General features: G+C 40.2%; 1 protein-coding gene across 1 annotated transcript in view; it reads left to right on the top strand.

The window, feature by feature from the left end:
• The window catches only part of nr3c2 (nuclear receptor subfamily 3, group C, member 2), a 92,772-nt gene that overhangs the window by 63,227 nt on the left and 3,796 nt on the right, over positions 1–25,749 (top strand). The window contains exons 5-8 of the mRNA XM_050045003.1: positions 8,069–8,410; positions 10,265–10,409; positions 16,349–16,479; positions 25,041–25,198. Coding sequence (XP_049900960.1) covers positions 8,069–8,410; positions 10,265–10,409; positions 16,349–16,479; positions 25,041–25,198 — 776 coding nt within the window. The remainder of the gene's footprint in view (positions 1–8,068; positions 8,411–10,264; positions 10,410–16,348; positions 16,480–25,040; positions 25,199–25,749) is intronic.

Below are 25,749 nucleotides of genomic sequence, written 5' to 3'. Positions count from 1 at the left end.
TTCAGGGTCGCGGTGGCAGACACAAGGCTAAAAGCACACTTGATAGGTTTTCAGTCCATTAGAGTTATTGAAATTACAAATTGTATGCTCCCTAAGGAGGCTAAATTTAAAAATTAATGTGAAATTACATAAAAACTTGGTTGTGCTGTTAAATTACCTGAGAAAACAAACGTTGGCCAAAGGGACAAAAACACACACACAAGCAGTTGTTGCTGTTTTTTTTTTTTACAATTACAGTTATTTGTGAGTCCTCTAAATTAATTCATTGTGAAATCTTTACAAATTGGCAGAGCTGGGGAAGCTACTTTGACAGCAGAGCTTTGCAAGCTACCAATTATTTTAGAATGGAAGAAACTGAACTAAAGCAAAGCTACAGAAATCTAGTTTGGATAACTAAAGCTACTTAGAAAAACTAGTTCAAACTACTTTACAAAAATGATCAGATTAACACTGTGCAAAATTCTAACAAAATATAATACAGTCGAATCAGATTCGGCCCCATATAAAGTTTTAAAGTTCAAACAGGGCTCAGCGGGATATTAAAGCAGCGTTTATATAGTAAACAAGCTAATGGCGCTAACGACAGATTACAAAAGAGCAACAGCATTTTTTTGCCAGCGTTAGATATCAAACAAACACCAGAGACTGTTTTGTATTATGTTGATGTGAGCTGTAAGTTCAACACTTCCAAACAGAAGACAGAGGATAATGTTATCTTGGAGGCTTACGGTGCAAAGTTTCTCCTCCTTCGGGCTGCTGCATCACCTCTGCAGCTCCCTGTACCAAAGAGTAACATGGAAGTAAAGGGTGCTCACTCCACAGCAAAATCTGGAGGCCAAAACGTCCCCAGAAGTACACTAGACAGCACACTGACCAGCAATAAAAAAAAACGAAAAAAAAAACGACTGTTCAACTTGAAGCAATCTCAGTCGACTGAGAGGTCTCCAACTGACAATTTGAATCTCAAATTTTAAGGGGCAGCTCTACTAAAAATTGAACCACTAAACCACCACTAAATTGAACTTAATGGTAAAAGAAAAGTGACGGTTTTTAATGTCATACATAATCCAAAACAATAAAACATCCTGCTTTTCGTGGTAAAGTGCAAAGAATGTTAGCTTTGGTTTAGTATAGATTACTCAGCCATTTAACTTCTAAAATAGAATGCAACAACTTCTCTGAACATTTGTTAATAGATAACAAAAATCAATACTTGACTAATTGTGGTCAAAGGGTGTTCAATTACAGTAGAGAAGCAATTGTAACATAAAAATAAAAAATAAATCATTTCATTTTATGGCCAAATTGTTTGTAGTTTTAGTAGTAAAAAATTGCAAAAAAAAAAAACCTTCTTGAATCACTGTGCAAATATGAATGTAGTTGAACTACCAGCAGGCAAACTGTTGTTAAATTACTACTTTCATTACATGTAGTTCACCACTCCCCAGCACTAAAATTTGGACTATGTATTTATAGCAGTGGGGAGAGGAATTAATGAATGCCCATGGAAAGGTGCTAGGACTTTAAATAGAAAAAGAAAAAGACCAACTTGGATATTTCAGACCAGCTGTTCTGCTGTGTGCAGCAGTTTCTCCTTGACTTGCTGTCAAAATGAACCATTTACAGAAATGACTATGAAGTTGTTTTTCTTAATGATCATCACCTTATGCCCATTATTTTTATCTTACCCAGTGGCACATGATACAAATTTGCAGCATCTTTGTGTCATTAAGTGTTTAGCGATTGTATCTATTTGGATTTGCCAAGAGATGGAAGTGTATGTATGTGAATACTGAATATTTTAATCCTTTGGGATATTTCAGCGCTTTAGACAGTGACTTATCTAAAGTACTGTGCAGTACTAGGCTAGTGATTTATGAAAAGTCTGTCATGTGGAAATGCACTAGATCTGTCCGCTGTCATGTCAAATCAAGTATAATTGTATAGCCCAGTATCACATTAAAGATCTGAAGAGCTTTACAGGCCCACAACAGCAACGGCTCCAAGCTTCACTCAAGCTCAAGAGAATCATTTAAACACTTGTTGTTATGCACAGTTAAATGTGCAAGGAAAACCCAGGTGTTTACAGAAAATAAACACATTCAATTAATGATGCAACGTTGCAAATATGGGAGGACTACTATTATCAATGCAGTATGAAATGTGTTTCATCTGGAGGGATTTCTAAAACAGCAGTCAGATTGCTTGGTTATTGTCATAAGGGCAACGATGACTAAACATTTCAGAGGTGAGGGTACTCTTGTTCACATTTTGTTCAAGGCCCGTGCCTTTGAAAGTTACAGCTAACATATTTATCCTGGAACCAATCCAAACCTCTGATAGTACAACATAAAACAAATGAGCCCTGATTGGGAAAATCAATTCCAGAAAAGCACTTTATGATACATTTTCTGCACTGTGAATGTGCAAATGCTTATTTTTTATGGCCAATTTGACTTGCTTGTATATATTCCAGTCAACAAAACTAATGTGGAACGGATGTACTGTATTACTGAGTGAATACAGAGTTTTAAGAGTCCATTTTACTTCGCTTTGACATCATCGCTCCTTACAAGCACACACAGTGTCCATGCACAGAGAAGATTGAGGAGTGACTCTGATAAAGTCACTCACACGGGAATAAGAGTCTACAGGTGGATGCTGAGATGAAGGGCAGTCTTATGAAATGCTATATGAGCGGCAGCAGCAGTGTTGAAGTGGTGTTTGGAGCAGTATACAGGCAGCAGCAGCGGAGCGGAGCAAAAGAATAGGCTCAATAAAGTCAACTTAAAATAACACTTCATTCAATAAATGATTATTCGTATATCAATTTCTCGCCTTGTGTTACGTTGAATTTGGGAAGACAACTTTGTTCTTCTTGCATGCCTCCACAGTGAATGAAGAATCCAAAAACAAAACAGTTACTTATAAACTGAAATTATAGTATTACTTTATCAAAACATCTATTTACAAAGTCTCACATAACTCCCGCAGTATAATCCACGTCTTATTTAATCAGTCGTGTGCTCAGTATATCCCAAACACATGAATTTTTACGAAAACCGTAGTATTTCACTTCCTCATAACAGTCTCATGCATGGATGAGTAGTGCACCTGCACTGTTTATGTATACGTGTTTTCAGTATTACAGTTTTAGCAAAAATGCGTTTGTGATCATTTGGGGGGGGCGAAGTATTCCCTTTAATAGACCACCCTAGGTCACTCAATCACTCATGTATAACACGGGCACACTATAAAACATACACCAAGCTAAGCACTAGAACTGGGTATTAGTCTTCGATACCTTGCAGGTATCATCCAGAAGAACCCAGTATCAAGTAGTACTGATAGTAGTACAATCCTTTTTGTACCCAGATCTAGGAAAACTCTTGGGTTTTGCTAACAGCCAATCACTGCATGCATTCTTGGATTTAATGTGACATGTGATTGGCCAACTACTGCAGCAGCTAAGACCCGTATAGTCTGTGGTGTGGTGTTGAGTGCAGTGTATTTCACGGAGCTGGCAGTTCAGCATGCCAAGATGCCGCCAAATGAGGGGTGGTGGCATTTTACACAACTGAATGCTTCTGTTCACATGATGGGTATTGAATGACGTCAAAAAATAGATATCAAAAGAAGCACTGTGTTGGTATCTGTATCACTTCAAGAGTACTGGGATTGGTCTCGTCATTTTTTAATGATGCCCAGCCCTACTTAGCACAGAGGAGACTGAGGAGTGATGCCAAAAAAAAGAAAAAGAAAACCACATTAAATACAGAGCCTGACATTAGCTGTACAGCTGTAAGTGATATTTGGGGCCCAGACAACATAAAATTACTCTATGACGATGCACCTCTGACAACTGGGGGGTGATAAATTTAAACCCAACAATCCACAATGTCTTCAATCATATGTAGACACGTCAACTTAGCAGCAAATAATTATTAACTTGAGCATATTACAAGCACAAAAACATGACTTGGAGTAAACACATCTCTTTCTAGTGAAATGTTATGTAGTGTTGAAAGGCAGCAGATGACCATGAGTCATGAATAAAACCTTAAGGTTGCCAATGAGTGTAGCTGCATGAGTAGCAGCCGCAGTGTAACCCACTGAATGGAAGCTCAGCTGTTTAGTGCTGATTTTGATAGTACGACGAGCAAAGAAAACTGCCAGATTCCCAAAGGTAAAGAATAAATATATGCATCTAATGCTAGCTGAATATTAAGTATGCGGAGAGAAGTGAGTGAGATCACCAACCCCAAATTTGCCTTGAAGCCAACATTAAGGGGAAATAATTTCATGAATTAGCTGTGTAAAGGAATAGGCATATTCCCTGAGGTGGAAAAAGTAGGGCTGCTAGAATATTGTATCCAAGTGAATGTAAAAGTAAATGTAAAAAGTCAGTCAGTTAAAATGTATTCTGAGTAGACGATACTGCCTTACGCATTTAAAAGGGAAAGGGGAGAGACATATTTAGGCGACAAAATAAATTGTAAACACTAGTGTAACTTTATCAGTATTTGATTTCTATAGACAGCACTCTGCAGCCTGTACATACTGATGATCATTTGTTTAGCCTCAAATGAGACAAAACTCAGACAAAAATGACCAACAATAAAATAAAGAGTATATGAACACCAGTAGCAAGCACCAAAAACAATATTAAGCTACACAAATTAAAGGTTAAGTTTGTAGGATTTAGGGGCATCTATTGGCACTATCTGTTTTCATTGATTTATAATCACCTGTAAATAAGAATTGTGTTTTTATTACCTCAGAATGAGCTATTTATATCTACATACGGAGCGGGTCCTCATCCACAGAGTCTTCCATGTTGTTTCTACAGTAGCCCAGAATGGACAAACCAAACACTGGCTCTAGATGGGGCCAATTGTGGTTTTTCGTCAGCCACTGTACTTCTCCTACACACTTAGTACCAAGCCCCCCAGGAACAGCACTGGTGTTTGAAGCCAATTTTACATAGTGGCCAAAATTGGAATTACACCGTCCAGGCGTATCATTTATTTAAATTTAAACATTGCATACGCACAAATCGAGGACTGAAAGAGCCGTACGCCAATTCCCACGCAAAAGTTGTAATCTATAATAACAGACATGATGGGAGAAACTTTGACACATGCTTAAGAGCTGGGAAATTGGCGATGCAGATGGTGAGGTGGAAGCCTGATTGTAGAAATTATTTAATATTTTTTTACGCGTGCCATTCTTGGCTTTTGTCCGTACACACATTTTTAGTATGGATCCTACACATTGTTTTATAAATGAGACCCCTGGTCATTCACGTAATGCCATGGGGCCCAAAAGACTCTTTCCCACAGACACACACTTACATTGGGAAAGAGACATCTGTAAATCAGTGGATACATTTTTTGATCTTTGCAATCCCTGCAAAATGACTCGTTTCACAATCTGGATTTGATTAATTCGGTTCAAAAACATTCTGAAAGTCTATTAGAGCCGCGCAATTAAATTATTTTATCCTCATTTGAGTTAGTGGACCGCTAAACCGGAACGAAGTGGACCGCCATATGTCTCTAGTGTGCTTACTCTATGGGCCCCATAATGCGGTAATTTCCCCGGAAATAGAGCATTTTTGGCTTCATGCAATACAATACTGTATCCAGGTCTCTTAATACATCTATGCTTGGCACAGAGGAGAAGGGTCAGTGTTGTAACCTCACCACCAGATGTCACTAAACCCTACACACTGTACCTTTAAATAACCTGACACCTCTTACAGCATCAGCAGCAGGATAAAGCAACATTAACTTCTCAGTGACTGCTGGTAATGACATTCTAGATACAGCAAAGGAGAGACTGCACAGGTTTTGCACCAAGTAGCACACACTCTGTTGTTGACGTTATCATCTGGATGGTGAGTGAAGAGTTTGTTGTTGTACTCACCTGTCTGGACGTCACTCTGTGAGCCGTGTGCACCGCGAAGTCATCCTCAACCTGCTTTCGTTCATGATGAAAGCTGGCCTACTGCTAGCCTCTCTGCCCCACTGCGCTCTCAAAGTTCTCGGACATGTTGAGCTGAATGCTGTCACATCAGGGATTATTGTTATAAACAGTCGGCAGACTCCACACATCTCACCGGAGATTAAAGTTTCTGAATGTAAGTCCCGCAGACGGATCCCGTGAGCACGTTAGCATGTTAGCTAGTCAGGCTAGTTTGTACCTGCGTCACGCAACATCGCAGGTGTGTTTGATTTGCGCCACTTAGCGTGCTTGCTGGGCGGAGCTTCAAATAAGTAATTAATTAAGGTAGATACAACATTTATAAAATATGCTGTGGTATAATAATGGTAGCCATAACCACAGGTAGCCACAGCCCGGGTGCGACTGACGTTCCGTATCTTCCCCAGCTGCTGACAGTCAGCCGGTGACCGTTAACATTTGTAACTGGTATCTCCTCCAGAGTGTCCGCTGAGTGCACTGTCACCTCTCTGAAGCTCTGCCCCCCTGCGGCCACAGACAAACCTGCAGCTCATTGATCTCCTTTCTTTTGTCCCATTCTCACTCAGTTTGTCAGGACCAAAAATAAAATTAAAATGAAATTGTTACAGTAACAAAAGTAATTGTAATTTGTTACTTCCATACCTGGCCAAGATATACCAGTAGCCTATCATCTACCAGTGGTGGAAGAAGTAGGTTATTCAGATCCTTTAGTCTACCTGAGTAAAATTACCAATATCACACTGAAAAAGTTAAAGTCCTGCTTTCAGACTACTTAAGTAAGTAAAGGATAATGCCCGACAAGGTGTCCTCTTTTAAGGAATTAATGGGCAACAGGAAGGTTTGATTCTTTTAATCTATTAATTCCTGATGATGGACACCTTGTTTAGCATCATCCTCAAGGGTGGATTATGGTACAATGGGCCCCTGGGCACAGGTATGCAAAAGGCCCCATCACCTCTCCTACATAGGAACGAGACACAAACTTTGAAGTGGTTTTGCGTCTTTTTTTTTGGTGTTGTTTTGCATCTCTTTGTAGTCATTATGGATCTTTTTGGCTGTTTTGTATCTTTTTGTTGTTGTTCTGTGGCTCTTTGAGGTAATTTTGTGACTTTTTGGCTGTTTTGTGTATTTGTAGCCATTATGGATCTCTTTGGGGTTGTTTTCCCCCACATTGTAGTTATTTTGTGTCTCTGTCTAGTTCTTTCGCATCTCTTTATGGTCTTCTTGTGTCTCTTTGTGGTCTTTTTGTGTCTCCTGGTTGGTACGTGTAAATTTGAGTAACATTTTGCAGGTTAAGGCCAGGGGGGGCCCCCGACACTTCTGTCCCCTGGACCTGTGCCCGAAAGGCCGTTCAGTAATCCCCCCATGAATATCACATATTTAAAATGAAAAACTGCAGTTGTGTGCAGGAACGTGCAAAATATTGTCCAAAGGGTGTGCAAAAGTTCCTAGCAGCAATAAGCCATCGAGAAATGTTCAATGTGTCAAGATGATCATAATCCAAAAAGAAGTGTGTTATTGTAACGCATTGTGACAGACAGACAAGTTAGGAAGCTTTGTTTATTAGCATGTATGTATTTATCTGTTATGTGCTTGTTCATCATCCCGTAAAGATCTCCATCTATCTGTGTATGACACCAATACACAGGAAATTAAACATGATCATTGTACTTGTATGTGCTCTTGGTTTTACTGGCCTTTATTTGAAATGGACATTCTCCAATTTCTGATTCGCATCATAACATGTAGAGTTACAACTGAAACTTAACTTCCTGTGGATACACAGATGACAAATTTCCTTTAAAATTGCACTGTATACATTTTATCAGCACACCTCTAACACTGAAGTGTGAACTAAAAAATGACATTGGTTTAAAATTAAGCATTCAAGTATCAAGCATTGTTAACATTTACAGTAGATGTGAATTTTTGCACCCAAATACCAGGTATTATACCTATATTTGGGTTTTTTGAATGACACCTGCACTGCATCTGTCACATTGTAATTATAACCTCATGATCATGAATGTAAGAAATGCCACCACCAACAATGTGTTAATGAGGGCTGTTGTGTTCCCCACAGCACGAAAGTCCAAGAAGTTAGGGAAGCTGAAGGGTGTCAGCGAGGACCTGCAGGGCTCTAAGGACAGCCAAACTGCCACAGGTGGTGTTGGCGGTTACCTGTCCTCGGAGAAGGAGCTCAACGCCAGCGCTGCCAATGCCCTGGTGCCCCACGGGCCTGGGGTGGTCACACCTTTTCTGCCGCCCTCCATCTGCAGCGTGTTGGAGCTGATCGAGCCTGAAGAGGTGTACTGTGGCTATGACAACTCGCAGCCTGACACCACTGACCACCTGCTGTCCAGTCTCAACCGCCTGGCCGGAAAGCAGATGGTACGCATGGTGAAGTGGGCCAAAGTACTTCCAGGTTAGTGACCAGTCGAGCTGTGGGCTGAGGCCTAAATGCTGTTTAAGAGAGTTTTTTAAGCCAGAAACTGAAAAAAGTTGAAAACAAGCCCTCAGAGATATGTGCAAAGAAAATAAGTTGTGTAAAGTTTTACTTTGTGGAGATGTATTTAAGATTGTACTGTTACTCAAATTATTTGTACCGAAATAGCTTGTAAATTCAATTAACTGTATATTTTCAGTACATACAGTGTCTTTTGCCATGCAAATTGACAATTTTTAAATATAGAATGTTATATAATGATGAATTTATTTTAAGAAAAGTTGAAATTTAGTAAATTTTTATTCATGGATGAGTCAAAGAAAATGCTAAGTTTTAAAACTACATGTCTAATAAATCAGGGGGAGTGTATACTGTAATTATGGGCCGGGGTTTTAATAAAGATAACATGCCTTCATCTTCACTTCTAATCTCTACATTTTGAGAATGCAACACTGCTAGTTTTGTCAGGGCACCCAGTTTTAATTTCAAATATTAGGTCAGGAAATGATCCTGTAAAGCTTCAACAAGATTAGGAAGGGAATCCTATTTTACCATTAAAATGAATCAAGATTAAGATTTCCAAACAGAACTCATTTACATCGCCATCGTCAGATGTTATGTTAAACAGGAGAGCTAATGTCTATCTCGTTCATTTTTACCCATAAACCACAGCGCTGGAAGAAAATAAAATGTTTGAAAAGGGATAAACAAGTTCCCCCTTAAAATGCCAGTCAGTGGGAGACATATTGAAAGATGCCTCACAGGTAGCTCTTTGAGGCTGTTTAATTTGCTGTATTGCAAATATTTGATACCTCCACGGTGTCTGCTTGCCATATCCGGGCGTATAAATAGAAGGGGAGCCAGACAGAAGGGTCAAAATGAGTACCTTCGACTTTCAGATTTGCCACTGCCTGCATTCAGCTAACATTTGGATGTGGCAGGTCTAACACACAGGGCAACATGGAGCAATATTGTTGGCACCAGCGACACAGGGAAGTCGGACCAGTTTGTCAATAAGGACTGCATTATTAACACATATTTTTCTGGTTTCTCACTACCTGTAAAATTCCCTGAAAAATGATATCAAACTTTAGTTGGGGCGCCCACTAGCTCAGGTGGAGCAGGCACCCCATGTACAAAGGCTGTGTCCCTGCTGCAATGGCTGCAGGCTTGATTCCAACTCTGGCCCTCTGCTGCATGTCATCCCCGCTATCTTTACCCCCATTTCACGCTTGAGTTTCCTATCTAATAAAGGCACAAATGCCAAAAACATAATCTTAAAAAAAACTCTACTTAGTTGATATTTTAATCATCAGCCAGCCCCGTACTGAGCCAGGCGTTTGATACACCTTTTCTACAAATATATTTTTTCCAATTATTGTATTTTGCAGATTGACACGCATGTTGATTAAAATAGTCCCTAAGCCTTGATAAGTCACTTGCGTGTCCTCAGTTGGCCTATGTTTTGCATGAGGAGGAGTTTGTTGCCAGAGTTTGATTGAGAGTTTGGCAACTTTCCTATTCGACTCTATTTTTGGAGCTCCATAGACCACATGCCAATAACCGGAGGCCTTGTGGGATTAGCATAAAACAAGAATGGGTGAATACCTCTCGGTCGTTATCGTGTCTAAACAAATATTGCCCCCAAAAAAAAGTGCACTGTAGCAAAGATGCACGTTACGAAAATGCACATAAACAGACACATGCAGCTAAACAAACATATGTAAGTCCAAATGCTTTAAATCAAACGCTGAGTATTGTTAGCTACATCTAAACACTTTGCTTTCTTCTCATCAGCCTCGTCTGCCATGTGTTTGCTTCTGTGTGTGTTAGGTTTCCGGGGCCTGCCCATCGAGGACCAAATCACCCTGATCCAGTACTCGTGGATGTGTCTGTCCTCCTTTTGCCTCAGCTGGCGCTCCTACAAACACACCAATGGACAGATGCTCTACTTTGCCCCTGACCTCATCTTTAACGAGTAGGTCTACACCTCCATATCTGCAGTGTAACACACACATCGCACTGATTTTATTAAAGTGTACTAGTCCTGACATTTAGCAGGGGCCCAGATATTAAATTTTTTTGTCAAACACAATCTGTACAATCTTATTTTCAAAAACATAACAGAGAGAGGAGGTCACCCCTGTGCCATTTCATCTGTTTTTATAGTGCCAAGCACCAAAATTTAGCATTTCCATGAATAGAATACATATAATATAAAATGCATTTGATGTTGTCTGATGTCCTGCGGGATCCCCAAAACACAAACATGTCTACTACAGATATTAGAAAGAATAATTTGTTTTTCAGAGTATATAATTAGGAGATACAGTAATTGGTTGAACAGTCAGGCTTTGTCTATTAATGTTTGGTAGCTGCTGTTATTTTAAGCTGCTCTTCAAATGCAAATTTATGCATAAACATCAATTTTGCAAGAATTTGGAGAGAAAGAAGAAGTGTGTTTTCCTGCTGTGCTATTCTGAGCATGCCATTAACATTCATTGAAAACTATTCAAAGGGCCAAATTTAGTTTTCGCGGTAATGACGTTGTTTTGAGGAAGTCCTGGTGTGCTTTAAATAAGGTCGTAATCTTGTACCTGATCTGTGGCACTTCACATGGAAACACTTCTGTACCTTTTTGTGGTTGCTTAATTACGTCAGGCACAGACGATCAAAGCCGAGGAAGGGCAGTCAATGGTCCACTTGATCTGTGTTAATATGTCTGAACAGGAGAGCAAGTGGAGAGGAAGTGTACGTGGGCCTTTTTTGCGTTGGAGCTGTGCTGCATGGCCGCTGATGAATTGAATGTTACAGAATTAATCAAAACTGAGAATAGCAGCCTCTGTAGGCAGCCGGCTGTAGAGGAGCGGGTTCAGTCAGGGGCAGGTTTAAAAGCTCCAACTAATAGCTTGTGTAAGTCAATGTCAGTGGGTCAGTTTGTCCCAAATAAACAAATAAATAAACAGCAGCACAAATGCCATTGTGCAACACAGCTCCAGCCTCTGTGAGCCTGTGTTGTATCACTGGGAGCTTAGTACAGTTGGTAAAGCATTAGATTGCCACACCAGAGATCCTCTGAACCTCTAATCAATTTAGTGCCAAGTGGATCACAGTTTATTAAGAATTATGTGTTTCCTTCTGTGAGATGACAACAGCTTTTGGAGAAAATCTAATTTTGTGATAGGGACTTAATGGTTCGTGTCATTTTGGCAAGTTCAGTTTGGAGTAAGTTCTAACTGAGAAGTGCACATGCATTTATATGATAAATGAAAACGTATGCTTTGCAGAGAAATTAAGATATATACAGAACAGTACAGCATGCTGCAGTTGCTGCATGTGATGCATTTACAGCACTGACTGATGGGCCTGGTACTGAGCCTGACAGAGGAGATGAGATGTAGACCGGCGGGAGATGATGGCGGCCTGGATGTTGGTCACATGCTCGCTGCTTTGTGTCACTGCCAACCCCACTGTGTGTTTTCAGACCTGTTATGAGGTCAAGGTGTGTTGCTCGCTTGTTGCCAAAGTACAGTAGTCTCTGTTGTTTAGTTCATTGATAACTCTGTCAAAAAACGAGGACAAAATCGGTCCATAATTTTGCTGAGTCCACTCAGTCTTCAGGGGGCTGGACAGTGTACACTTGTTTCCATAGCTACTTAGTGCTTATTGACTCAGAGCATTAAGGCATTTATTGAATAGACTGTCTGCTCGCTCAGCTATTAGAGTGGATTCTGTCACTGATTGAGCGTAAATACTGCGAAGACAGATGTGCATTTTACACTGAAGACAAAGTAAGACTGCGTAATCTGTGACATTTAGTCTTTGATGTGCAAACAGATAAACAAAGCTATTTCCCTAAAAGTTCTGGGCGCTCCCTCGCTCATTTAATTAATGTTCATGTTAGACGGGCAACATTTATCTACCATGTGTGAAGGTAGAATTAAAATGCAACATATTTAAGCAGTGCATCATCTCCCTGTTTTTGTCATTCATTCATTTAACCTTTATTGAAATCTCTAGGAATCACTGAGGACATGCCCTCATTTACACTGATTTCGACTGATTTAGATTTTAACAAAACACGCACAAATTAATTAACTGATGCCTCTACAATCAATGTACTTTTATATATTTTTTATACTTAATATTGCTTATGTTTTTTACTTTTTTTTTTTTTTTTAGTATGCACCATTTGAGAATGACCCATTTGCAATTTCATTATGCTTGCATAATGATAAAGTTCTTGAATCTTGAATCTAGCCAATCACTTGAAGGAGTTAATAATGACTACAGGTCCAGTTTAATAAAGACACGATGCAGGACTTTATAAATAAATAGAAGGCAAAGTCTATCACATCTTACCATTAGAGATGACCACCAAACCTTTTCGTATTAGATGCTATGATAAGTAGAGTAATGGTGACCAGTAGATAATCTGAGGGCAGAGTGATGAACTGAATCTAGGAAAAGGAGGCAAAGACATGTCTATAGATAACTGTAATCCAAGACAGACAAGAGGATGGCTTCAATAATCTGCTTCCTACTGAGCATGGGAAAGCTAGTTTCTGTACACATATTCAGTGTTTGTCGTAGCTTGTTGACAAGGTGTGTGAAATTTAAACGTAACTTGATGTTTGTGCCTCTGCCAGTTAGGGATATTCCTCTACGACCAGTTTCCCTAAACGGAGGTTTAAACATAGATTAATCGACTAATCTAAAAGTTAAAAAGAACACTCAGACAATAGTCCAAATTTACCATAATTTAATTTATCATGGTAAACACTGCCTATAAAAATATGTTACGTTATATTCATATTACAAGAGCCATTTGAAATTGTTAATCGCAGTTTTCATTAACCAAACTGTATTTCAGATGCCACTGAAATGCGTAGCACTTCGTACCATGCATTAAAAACATTGCACATTACCTTACAACACATGACAACAACTCACTAAATAAAACGTAATGAATAACATTTATTGAAAACAGTTTTCTATAGGAAAATTAATCTTTAGGAAACATGCCTTATTATTACGACGGTATTTTCATGAACAAAATTGCATAAAATAGTAATTTTTATAATAAATTTAACCAACTTTTCTGTATCACTAGTACCATACAGTACACTGTTGGTTTTCTGTCTATGCAGAGAGCATTTTTTTAATATAGAAAAAAAAATCCTTTTATTCTAATCTGTGTCTTACTGTCACAGACAGCAGTATACAACTGCTGACGACACAGACAGCAACCATCAGTGAAAAGTGCACTTTTAATGTCACTTTTTAGACTAGATAGCTAATTAGCTCGTCAGCTTTAACAGCTACATTTCACCGTCAAATGTCAATGTCAGTCAGTTCAGATGCTGTATAGTCTTATTTGTCAATACCACTTCTAACACAACACCGTTGTTGGCTTGTAAACTGCAGTTACCGCTGCATGATGATTTACATTGTGTCACTGTCTCCCTGTAGGCTCAGCTGTCAATCACAGACACACACAAATACAAAAACTGGCCGAACCACTCAGAGGTTTAAAGGCTGAAGGAGCATTTCTGATGTAGCTAGGAAAAAAATCACCTTTTCACCATAAAATATAGTAATTAATATGTTTTTAGGATAATTTTGTCCTAGCCACTTATTTGACTATAAAATAAAATAACTAAGGCCCAATACCAGTCAGCCCTTACCGCTCCATTTTGCCTGTTCACGTCTATGGGTAGGGTGTCCCAGTTCTTGTTGGGATCATGGGGTATTATCTCAGTTTAATGTCTTTTATGGTCCTTTTCTTTATATCAATCACAGCTAAATAAGTGGCTAGTATGCCAATGTTTTGGCAGCTAACTCGCTTGCTAGCTAACATTATATTGTTATTGCTGATCTCTGTATGAGAGTTTCTCACTTTGACATATGTCCATGTCTCATTCCACCCGTTTGATGGTATATGATTCCCAAAATTTAACTTAAGTTTGGCAGTGAAGTTGTTGCACTCCTCTAATGACAGTGCAGACTGGCAGGGTAGGGTTGCTAACATTAGCCTACAGAGCATCGCTAGTGATAAAATCGCGAGCATCCTGACAACTGCAAAAGGCTGCCTGTAGCCAATGCAAGAGAAATCACCGCTGCAGAAGGCGGCATATTTGCAATGTCCGGCACCATTCATGCATCTGTTTATGCATGTGCCAGCGTATCGATGACGTATCAGGGTCTTGAATGGTTGTCCTATATCATCGGGGAAGATTTCAACCACTGCCCCTTTTAACTCTGTTCCCAGGGGCAAGGTTGCACTTGAAATCGAGGGGTGAGGATAAAAATCTGAAATGGGATTAGGTCCTTTAATTGTGATTTCAGTCAGACTTTGAGCAATTTGTTTGGATACACTTTTCTCAACAAACAAATTTTGTTGGCCTCTCCCAGCCAAAGGTGAATCTGAACTCTCCCTTTTCCTCAGTTGTGCTTCTCTCCTGAATCTTTTACCATAGAAACAGAGAAATAGAGCAAGTTCAAGACTGAGAGAGGAGGGCTGAGAGAGAAAAAGAAGTGAGAGCAAGAAGCAGACAGAGAGATACAGAGAGATGAGAAAGAGAGAGGGAGAAGGTGGGAAGGAGAGATTTCTGCCAGTTTTTTTTCTCTTTCCTCCCCAAAACCAGCAGCTCATTTTGGGCAGTGATTCAGCAAAATTGATTTCAGGAAGAGAGTGCTAGGGAGAGAGAGAGAGGGAGAGAGAAAGAGAGGGAGAGCAAACGTGTGGAGACTTTAGAAACTCCAGCCCAAAGTTGTATCAAATGATGTTATGCTGCACTTTGCGAAACTGCTCACATACACAGTGCTGCTCAGCAGGGAAACGGGACTGCTCCTCTCCCAGACGTTGTCACAGTTTATCAGTTATTTAGTCGGGCCGACAGACAGAGCTGTACAGTAAATACTGTAAAATCCATCTTATGCTTTGATGGGAACATTATGCACTCGTTTCCAATCGGCTGCCTCTGGTCCCCTCTACAAAATGTTTAGTCTAGTTGTTATCAGAGTGAAGTCTCCACCCTCACTGCCTATGTAATGATGCAGCTCCACTGTATTGTGGGTAAAACTCCGACCTCTTTCAAGTCAAGCCACGCCACTTGCATTTAATCAATGTAGCCTGGATGTGATGGTGATTTATAGCAAAGAGAAGTGGCATCTAAAGCCAGAGATTCCCCTGAATCTGTGGCATCTGCAGTGCACATTTCTGATTGGCTCATGCTTTATCCCTACTAATGTTTCTTTCCTGTTTTTGTGAACTCTGTGACGTAATCCAGATTATTTTGCTGATAAAATGTGTGTGAGAGAGAAGGGGAGTGACGAGAATGTAACGCACAACAGGCATGCACCGTCGGCGTGCGCACTCAATGATGTATTTTCGACACATCCATGCACATAAACCTGTTTGGTAAACATGCACATGCCTGTGTGGTGAACATATGTTCATGTATGTGTCATTTCTGTCGTTATAAACATGTTGGAAATTATACATCCTTCCTGAGTATGTTTCTATGGTGACTAGGGTTAGATATGGGGTCTCTCGTAGGCTGCCACAGCCTTAGAAAAGTGGTGCATCTGTGGTGTGATACTGTACGCAGCATTCTGCAATCTGGGGGGATTTGGTATTCTGCTCTTAGCCCAGACTAGCAGGATCCTCCTCTGCACTGTGTGGAAATATTGTTTCACTAGGCTAGTGGTAGGAAATGAATGAGTAAGTTACATAAAATTGTGATTTAAAACCACAATGAGTGAGTAAATGAATGAATAAATGAGTGTGTGTGTGGATGAGTGAGTACTGAAGGTGGACTGTAACTAATACAGGGGTTGTGAAAGACACTACTTTTTGTGAATCTCAAAATCCCTATGTCGTCATCCTCTCCTCCCTCCTCCCTTTGTCTTCAGGGAGCGCATGCAGCAGTCAGCCATGTACGACCTGTGTCTGGGCATGAGGCAGGTGAGCCAGGAGTTTGTACGACTGCAGCTAACCTACGACGAGTTCCTCTCCATGAAGGTCCTTCTGCTTCTCAGCACAGGTAGGCAGTGAAGCTACAGGCCCTGCAAGAACACTTATTTATTCATTATATCCCCACCTGCTCACACTGCTTTATTTTTTCTCCCCACAAGCACAAATTACTAACTGCATAACAAAATGGCATTTGGAATTAAATTATTTAAAAAATATTATGCACTCCTCATCAATCCCAAGCATAATTAATTGAAATTTCAGGCTATCCATAACTCAGACAGACCAACGAACAATAACATTAATTCTATAATTTAAAAGAAGTCCAGACACCACTGATAGAGAGTGCCATTCAGAACCACTTAATATCACCATTGTGCCTGGTAACAGTGAACTGCAGTCCCATTTAAAGCGGACCATATAGACATCTGTTTTTTTTTTTAGTAACTTCCCAGCGTGAGGTGAATGCTCCTTTCTTCAGATGCTGCATTCAAAGTCATCCAACAGTGTTCATGTGGGATGATTCAGTATGTTTTTGATTGTAGAGATCATAACTGCCAGGTCGTTTTAAATCTACTTCAACGCACCAACTCCATGTGAGAACACGTTTCCCATCAATGGACAGTCTGCTGCTGTGATACACATCATTTTAATGGGGCTTAAACATGTGCATTGGCCACTTTGGCTGCACCTCGACTCAACCATTATGGGGTGCAGATGCAAGAAGGATTCATCAGAATCAACGGTGCAGATGTTTTAACTCCACTGATAATCTTTGGTTAATTAAGAACTAGTTTGATTCACCAAATGTAGGCTGTGGGTATAAGCTTGATATTTTAGATGAGACGTGTAGAGCTGCAGCGCTAACGCAACACTGATTTCGAGCCCTGCTACAAGACCAGGTTGTAGTGAATAAATATGAGGCCAAGCAAGGCAATAATCCACTTAATAATTGATTATAGATGAAGATGTGATTTACTTTAAATGTAAAAAGCTGTAGCCCTTACCCTAACACTTACCTGAACTGCCTCTTATTGACCTAATACTTCATAGCTGGCTAAATGCTAACGTTTCCTCAGGGCTTCCACTTGGAGTGGAGGGGGCTGATCATAGACTGACTTGTGGGTATAGTGGGCGAGTCATGTGGCTGGTGGGCAGGTCACTTAGCTGCTCCAGCCGCAGATATACCTACTCGTTTCAGCCAGCATTCTCCTCCCCTTCCGCTATCTGCATGCTACCATTTTGCAAGGACGCCATCGTTGCATCCTGAGCTTAGCACCCCTTAAGACGATTGCGATTGGGTCAGGGCAATACAAACAACCCAGAGCCTTTTTGCCCCCTATACCAGGATAATAATAGGTGCTTCCAGACCTTTCTCTACCTCTGACACAGCGCTGTGGAAATAGGTCTGGCTACACAGGAGTTACCGTCAACAAGAGAGGTCCTGGAGTGTTTGTCTGCCTCTACACCACATACAGGCAAAGGTGCAATGCTTTTTATGGCCTGAGCCACCCAACATCTCCCACATTTCTCAAACCAAAAGACTGCCTGTCACAGAGGCAATGCATTGATAAGATGTTGTGTGTTTTGTTCCATCCACCGCACACCTTTCAGAATGTTTTGGCAGTGTTTGTACCCGCCTTCCTTGCACCCACGATCGTGTCTTTTTAAAGTCTGTTAGATTATCATTCACGGTAATCCGTTAACATGCATAACAAGCATGGAAATAGAATTGATGTTGCATGCACCTGTTTGTGTAGCAGCACAGAGTGTATGCAAATGGAAGAAGAGAGCAAAGCTTTCGTCTTTGCGTTCCCCCGAGCAAAGGCTACTCTGTTTTATATTATTTTATTTACTTTAATTGCCCATGGTTGAGCAGACGTCTATGTCTATCACTCACTGAAGGAGGTCCCGCCGTGTTGCCACTGCGCCCACAGGCACTGCAGCCTCACTGAGGGGACGTGTTGGACCAAGTTACTCAGTTGGAAACTGAAAGCACTGGTTTTTCCACCACCTCAACACCCTGTGAGCTGTTGCTGTCAGTTCAATAGTAACAATTAAAGATTCCGTGGTGGCAGCTGTGTCATAACTCCACCGTCCACACCCACTCACAGCTATTTCAAAAGATCACCGCAAACCTTAAAACAACACTGGGACTCACAAGACCTGCTGCAGTCATATATTTATGCATAAGTCTAAGCGTGTTTTTTTTTTGTGTCAATAGATGTTCGATATTGACAGAGAGAGAGAGGTGAGGATGGCGGGGGGTAGAGAGAGAGTCATGGCGATCTATTTGAAGAGTGTGCATGCTGGCCAGACTTCAAACTCTTTGAACTCCAGCACCAGTGCCAATCAGTGGAAATATTCATTGGCAGAGTATTTATTTTTCAGTTACTGAGGCCTCTGAAAGTGATGCGTGAATGCTGGACTCAGATGGGCGAAAAACACAACCATGGTTAACTTAATTTCATCCTAGCATCTCGAGTTCTTCCATTTTGTGTTTACATTTTGGCCAATTAACTATCACACCATTATCCAAAATGAGCTATAATGCATTTAACCATAGAAGAAACTGAAAGTTGTGTATCATTAATATTACAAGCTATCAGAAGGTCAGAACTGCTCAGACGATGTAATTGTTATTTTTACTGGCTTTGAACTAATCATGTATGATTGATGACACAATTTTAATAAGATTTATTTTAAAGTCTTGACAGAAAAAACTGCATATTTCACGGTTATCAAATGGCATGTGAAGGCCTTAAAGTTTTTGTAAATTGGCTGTAATCCTGATCCATTTTTGTAAAACAAAAAAAATATCAGACTTCAAATGTAGTCTTGCAGTTTCTAAGCCAAAATATGAAAAGGTCTCCAGACTTGCAAAACTGCAGTCCAACTATTTTCAGTTTCTAAACCCAGCCATAACTAATAAAAGGTATTTTTCTGGTGAGTTGTGATTATTAAAAACTGCAACAATTAAAGGAATACTTCACCCACAATATGATCAATTTGTTAATTAATAAGTGATGTCGTGTTAGGTTGAATTCATCAGGAAAGCTGTTTTCTGTGTACTTCCCAAACACATGCTTTTCCACTGAAACCTTACTATTCAAAACTGAACTGAAAGTAAAACTCATCTGTCCTCTCTTCAAAGCCAGACAACAAAGAGGTTTTTTAGTGAAAAAGCATGTGTTTGGGAAGCACTGAGCATACCACTGGATAAATGAGACTTGGATTATACTGCACGAGTTGTGTGAGAATTTGTAAACGGCTGTTTTGATATAATTATGTTGTTGGACAAGGTCATTCAATTGATAAGTGGATATTAGCAGTTTTCTGTGGAGGCATGTGAGAAAAAGTTTTCTTTACAAATTTAAGCTAATACAGCATGACTGACTGATATACAAATGGGCATTTTGTGGGTAACATATTCCTTTTAAATACAAATTTAGAAAAGAAAAAACAAGATTCTGTCAGTAGATTATTAAACATACAATATATCCCTGATCAACTGTATAAGGTTTGGCTTCATAGTACAGTGACATATGGAAGAGGCGGAGTGAACGCATTTCCCTGACATAAACTCAGTGTTGTTGAGTCATCTGTAAGCAGGGGAGCTCCAGCCGGACTTCTGCTATTGGATGTTTGGAGGGATGAGGAAGAGAGAGAGAATACAGAGAGGATGAGAAACCAAAGGGGAAAAGGGAGATTTAAAGAGTGAAATCAGACAAATGTTGACAGTGAGAGCTTGTGTTGGTGAGAAAGAGACAGGTGCATAGCTATAGGGAGAAAGAAAAGAGAATACAAAGGGGGGATGGGGGGCAGTTGGCAGAGCCGGTCCTTCTGTTGCTGTGGCCTCCCTCTCCTCTCCTCCCTGGTCCTCTGGAGGTTTTCCAGAGAGCCCTGCTGTACTTAATAAAGGCCAGTCAAGCACCAGGCAATGCTCCAAGACCTGCTATTTTTCTTTACTTCCTTCAAACCCAGGGCTGGAATTTTGAAGGAGAGGGTGCGGATGAAAGAAGCCGGGATACAGAACTGAAACAGGGAATTTAAGGTGCTTCAATTTGCTGTGGTTATTGGATTTGGTGGAAATAAAGCAGTAAAACATGAGAGACGGGGAAAGAAAATTTCATATTTCTAATGTGCAGCAGATAAATTCCTGTACCTGTGAGCAAGCGTACTGTATGGAGCTTCGACAAACATTTCAGCAAAAGCACTTGTGAATAATATATTTTTTTAAAAAGCAGTCCGTCTCTGGATTTTCTGAGGCACTGTAGCAAGCGCTCTTCGTTACAGTCATTCAGAGGTAATGCTAGGGCCTCGTGGAAGGAGTAGCGGCAGAAATGTTTACAGAGGAGTTGTCAGAACTTGTCAGCTGAGCAAGTACTACGGAGTCAGTGAGTGTGTGTGTGCCTTTGGGCTGGTTTGAAAAATGTTGTGTTACATAGAGAGAGGGAACGAGTGAGCGAGTGAAAGAGAGGGAAAGAGGGATAAAGAGAAAAGAGAGAAGGGCTGTTATTCCTCTCTGACCTTGGCTAAGGTTTCATTGAGCCTGCGGTGTCTCATGACCCTGTTTGGATTTGGTACAGGAGCAGTGGCCTGCTCGAGCCAGTTACACTCCTCACCTCTGCACAGACATAGATAGTATTGATAGATTATCTTGTTCATTTTGCTCTCTCAACAAACTGCCTCCTTCCAGGTGGGACAAATGTACAATGTGTTAACCGAGGTGATGGGTGCGTTTCGTGTGACACATTTTCTAATTACGCAGAAAGACTATGAGATCATAAAGAAAAAGATCATAATCATTTTCACTCTAACCAGTCATTACTCTACTTGTTTGATGTTAAGATATAAATTTCCTGTTAGACAACACCCTGAAGCTTCAGTGAGTTGTTACTGCAGAGCTAGTTATTGAATTCCCTAATGAATAGTAACAGGTATTAAATCTTAACCAAGAGACACCCTGTCAGTTAGGTATGTACCAGCAACCCAGAGCAGGAGGCTGCATGTCCTTGAATGACACATGTGCCAATAGCATCTCCTAGCTGCATGAGTTTGCCTCTTTGTGCGATGTGCATCAGACAAAAGAGCTTTCCTGGGCTTTTGGTGCACATGATAATGCAGCTGCATGAAATATGGCCTAGCTGCGGAGGCTCTATACCTGCAGCGAAAATCCATTTGACACCAATTACGGTGGTATAAATGCCCTATTTTGGGGACAGTCACGGTAACGCCCCTAAATGCCAGGTCAGTTTCTAATCAGGGCGTATGAGGGTCAGTGGGAGGAAAACAAAAGGTCCAAATGCGGCCCTGGGTTTTAGCACATTCTCATCATGTCAGCCAAATAAAGCAGAGAAATCACAGCCTCTGCACCAATCTGTTTTCATATCTGCCCTCCTTAGCCTCATGTACGTCACGCTCAAAGGTGATCGCACATCAAAGTACAGTGAGGAGAATCACATAGAAAGAGACAGAAAGAGAGGACGTGATGAAGCCAGACAAATGCTCTCAGATTTATTGACCTTCAATGATCTGTTCTCAAAAAGATGCAATAATAACTGAGAAGAAACAGGCTTTTGCTTATGGCTACTCATTCTACAGAACTCAAAACAGACCCTGTCAGTCGCTGCTTTATGCTAGTGCCGCTAAAACTGGCGACTTAAACCTACTGGAGAAAGCACATAATTTAGTTTTTAAAGGGAGGTCGTTTAACCCATTAGGGCTCAGAATTTCACATCCTGCTGTAAAAGATATTTTCGTGAGGTTTCAAAAACGCTATAAAAGTTTACGAGACGTTGATACCATTGTCTCTTCTCGACATGTTTAGCCATGCTGCGAACGAACAGGAGGTCTGGTTACTGTGCCTGTGGCGACTGAATGAGGTACCATGTTCTGTTACACGCATGTGTAGAGCTCAGTCCTAAATGCTCCACCTTAGAGATGCAATGATTAGCTGATTAATGAAGAAGTCAATCAACAGAAAATTAATCTGCTACTCTTTTGGTAATCAATTATTTGTTCAAGAGTTTTGATTGCTTTATATTATGCAATTGTTATATGAATATCTTTAGGTGATGGTCGGATAAAACAACATTATAAGAAAAGAAAACAGAAACTAAAAGATAAGATAAGAGAGAAATCACTGTGCAGCAATTACAATAGAAAGTTGGAAGAGTACAATATACCAGGACTAAAATATCATAGCAGAAAAAGCAAATTTGCAGATACAAAATACAATAAATAGCAAATATAAAAACTATGTAGAATAATTATCAAGAAAATAATCAACATTAATTGATAATGAAAATAGTGGAATGAAAGTTGCAGCCCTATTCCTTAAAATAATAGTAATAACTTTTTGTAATTATTAACAGGGGTACAGGAGACAATTAGGACCACATGTAAAATGTATTAAGGCCTGAGTTTAAAGTCAGAATTCTGACTCTCAAACCTAAATACATTTTCCCATGTGGTCCTAATCCTCTTTCACACACAGGAGTGGGAGTGGGGGATGTGGATGAAATCTTCCGTCATGGTATATGTAATGTTATGTAAAGTTTCTAGAAAGTTAATTGAGAATCTCTTTATTGGTAAATAACCAGAAATAAATGTCTGTTTTTAGCAAATCCAGCAAATTAATTTAAAGAAAATCCTATTGCTGTAAAGCTCATTGATTTGCAGCGTTGCCTCAGATGACCTAACACACCCACAGCTATTAAAGACGTAGCTGTCTTGGTATGAACGGTATTGCAAAAACTCTCATGGTTGAAGAAGTCACATGGTGTACTGTATATCGTAATATCTCAGTCTCGGCTGAAGGACAACTCAAGGCGTTTCTTCAGACTGATTTGAGGTGTGCTCTTTGAGAGGTGAGATGTTTCTTAATCTGGTAGCCAGCAGCTGAATGTCATTTAGGAGCGTTGGCAGACTTCCATATCTGTGACTTTGTTCTCCTTCGCGCATGGGGAGGGAGAAAGTGCGAGAGAAAAAGATATTGTAGACATTTTGATGCATCCTCATGGCGCAGTTACTCTATCTCATTCCTCACATCTGTCCGACTCTCTCCCATTACACTTCCCTTTTTATTTTAAGTGCATTGATGCCACCATCCAAATCATTATGATGTGAATGAGGGTTGCAGTAATTTAACAGCTCTGGTCATTGAACAAACTGCCTGATGAATGAGGTTTGGCTGACAAAATGATTAAGCTCCTTAACAAACACAAGCACCGTTGTTCCCTTTTTCGCTGTCACTGTGGCTGAGATAACTTTTAATCAATGCCTTCCAGTATATCAGTGGTCTTTCATGAATCAGTAGCTACACATGAAAACTAATTACCTCTTGAAATGGTGAAAGTGGTTGTAATGAGTCGGCTTAAATAGGCTTAGATTGTCAACACAGGAAAAATGTCCAAAAAAAGGCAACTGTGTGGGAGTCGGAGCGTAATTCACAGAGCACCTCTAATTACCCTTTACACAGTTACACATTTCTACATTAAAGGAACATACCGGTGGTTGTGCATGGCTTGGCCCATTAACTGCAGATGGGGTTTAATTTGCATTTTTTAAAGCGTACTATACATTTTCGGTCCTATATTGCAGTCAGCTATTTCGCTCATTTCTGTATGGTGGAAAAATCATCTCAGAGCGACCTGAAACTTGAGAGACAGTGAGCGTTTAGTAACTTTATTTTTTGTCAAAGTCACTCTATATAATAAAGGTTTAAATGTTGTTGTTTTTTAATGATTAATGCACTTTTTTCATATTCAAAGAAACATTGAAAACTGAAAATTACTTTTTAGAATTTATTTTAAATTAATGATTTTATAAATTAGGTAGTCCAACACAAACACACAGGTAGACAAGCAAATTAAAACCATGAACTATTGTTCAAGAGAAATCTGAGACCAAAAATTCAATTCAAAACAGAGTCAGAGAGTTATAAAAAAAGTAATAGTCCCTGTTTATGATTGCATTAAATGCTTCATACAGTATATTTAATTCTGAATTGTAATATTGATGTATATGAGATGGGAATGTCTTTTTTTGTGTGTTTTTGCTAATCCAATGAGTTACATACCAGGCAAATCAAAGTACCTCATCGACGCAAATTAATACAAAATTCCAATATTGCCAAGAATACTTCCTGCTTGTTAACGTTGCTCACAGTGTCCTCAGTATAAACAGTTAAATCTCTGATGGTTGACATCATCTCACAGTGGTCACACCGCCCAACTCTACAGCCAACTAAATGCTCACTGTGATGGATTGCAGTCTTCCACATTAATCAGTAAAAATTTGGGAAATGTTCAAATGAATAAATAAAAAAAATAACAACACTGATTCAATGAGGAGACTTCAGTAATCATTAAATATAGTTTGGAAATGTAGCAGTAATGTGAGGTATGCAAAACATGCAAAGCTGCCAGTATAGTCCAATAGCACATAAAGACTTTTGTAATTTAAGTCATATTCTCACTAATTATGCCAAATGACCAACAGGTTTTAGTCATTTCTAATAAATATGCCTGGTATCCACACAAGTCTCGTATTAGTTGTTCTTTGCAGTATTGGGTCGTAACATCATTAAATCCAGTCGATGACAGGAGGATTTGTTTTGTTTCCCAGTTCCCAAAGAGGGTCTGAAGAACCAGGCGGCGTTTGAGGAGATGAGGGTTAATTACATTAAGGAGCTCCGGCGTTCAGTGGGAAAAGCAACCAACAACTCTGGCCAAACCTGGCAGCGCTTCTTCCAGCTCACCAAGCTACTGGACGCCATGCATGATGTAAGTACCCTTGCCCTGTCTGTCTGCCCATGCCAATGGCCTACAGTACAGCACAGGCTTCCCTTGGCAGCCTCTCGGTATGCCATGCCTTCGCACACACAGAGCGAGGTGTCCAGTGGCACATTGGGCCTCGAATATCTCTGGACATGTTTTGAGAAAAATGGCAGCATAGTGGATTAGGATAATGCATTTACTTAGCGGTTCAATGGCGCTGTGGCATGGAATAAGGATTATTGCATCCCAATCTCTCCCTGAGGGGGAGGTTATTTTGGAAGAGGCGGTGACCAGCCTGTATTGGTGAATGGAACAGAAGGGGATCAATGCCAGCTCGCAGTATATTGGAGCACAGTACACAGTTGTCACTGCAGCAAATGTGCTATATCACTGCTCTTTCTTTTATGCACGGGTCAAGCTGTATGTGGCATAATGACAGTGCAGGCGCATCCCCAAGAAGTGAGAGTCAGCAAGCGAGAGGTCACAGAGATAAATGGCCAGAATTCAGTGACCCAAATGACTGAGTGAATGGGGTTAGTGCTGAACGGATGACCCTT

Source organism: Epinephelus moara, chromosome 5 (assembly GCF_006386435.1).
Source record: "Epinephelus moara isolate mb chromosome 5, YSFRI_EMoa_1.0, whole genome shotgun sequence".
In the NCBI taxonomy this organism is placed as follows: domain Eukaryota; kingdom Metazoa; phylum Chordata; class Actinopteri; order Perciformes; family Serranidae; genus Epinephelus; species Epinephelus moara.
This window is presented reverse-complemented; position numbering and strand designations above follow the sequence as displayed.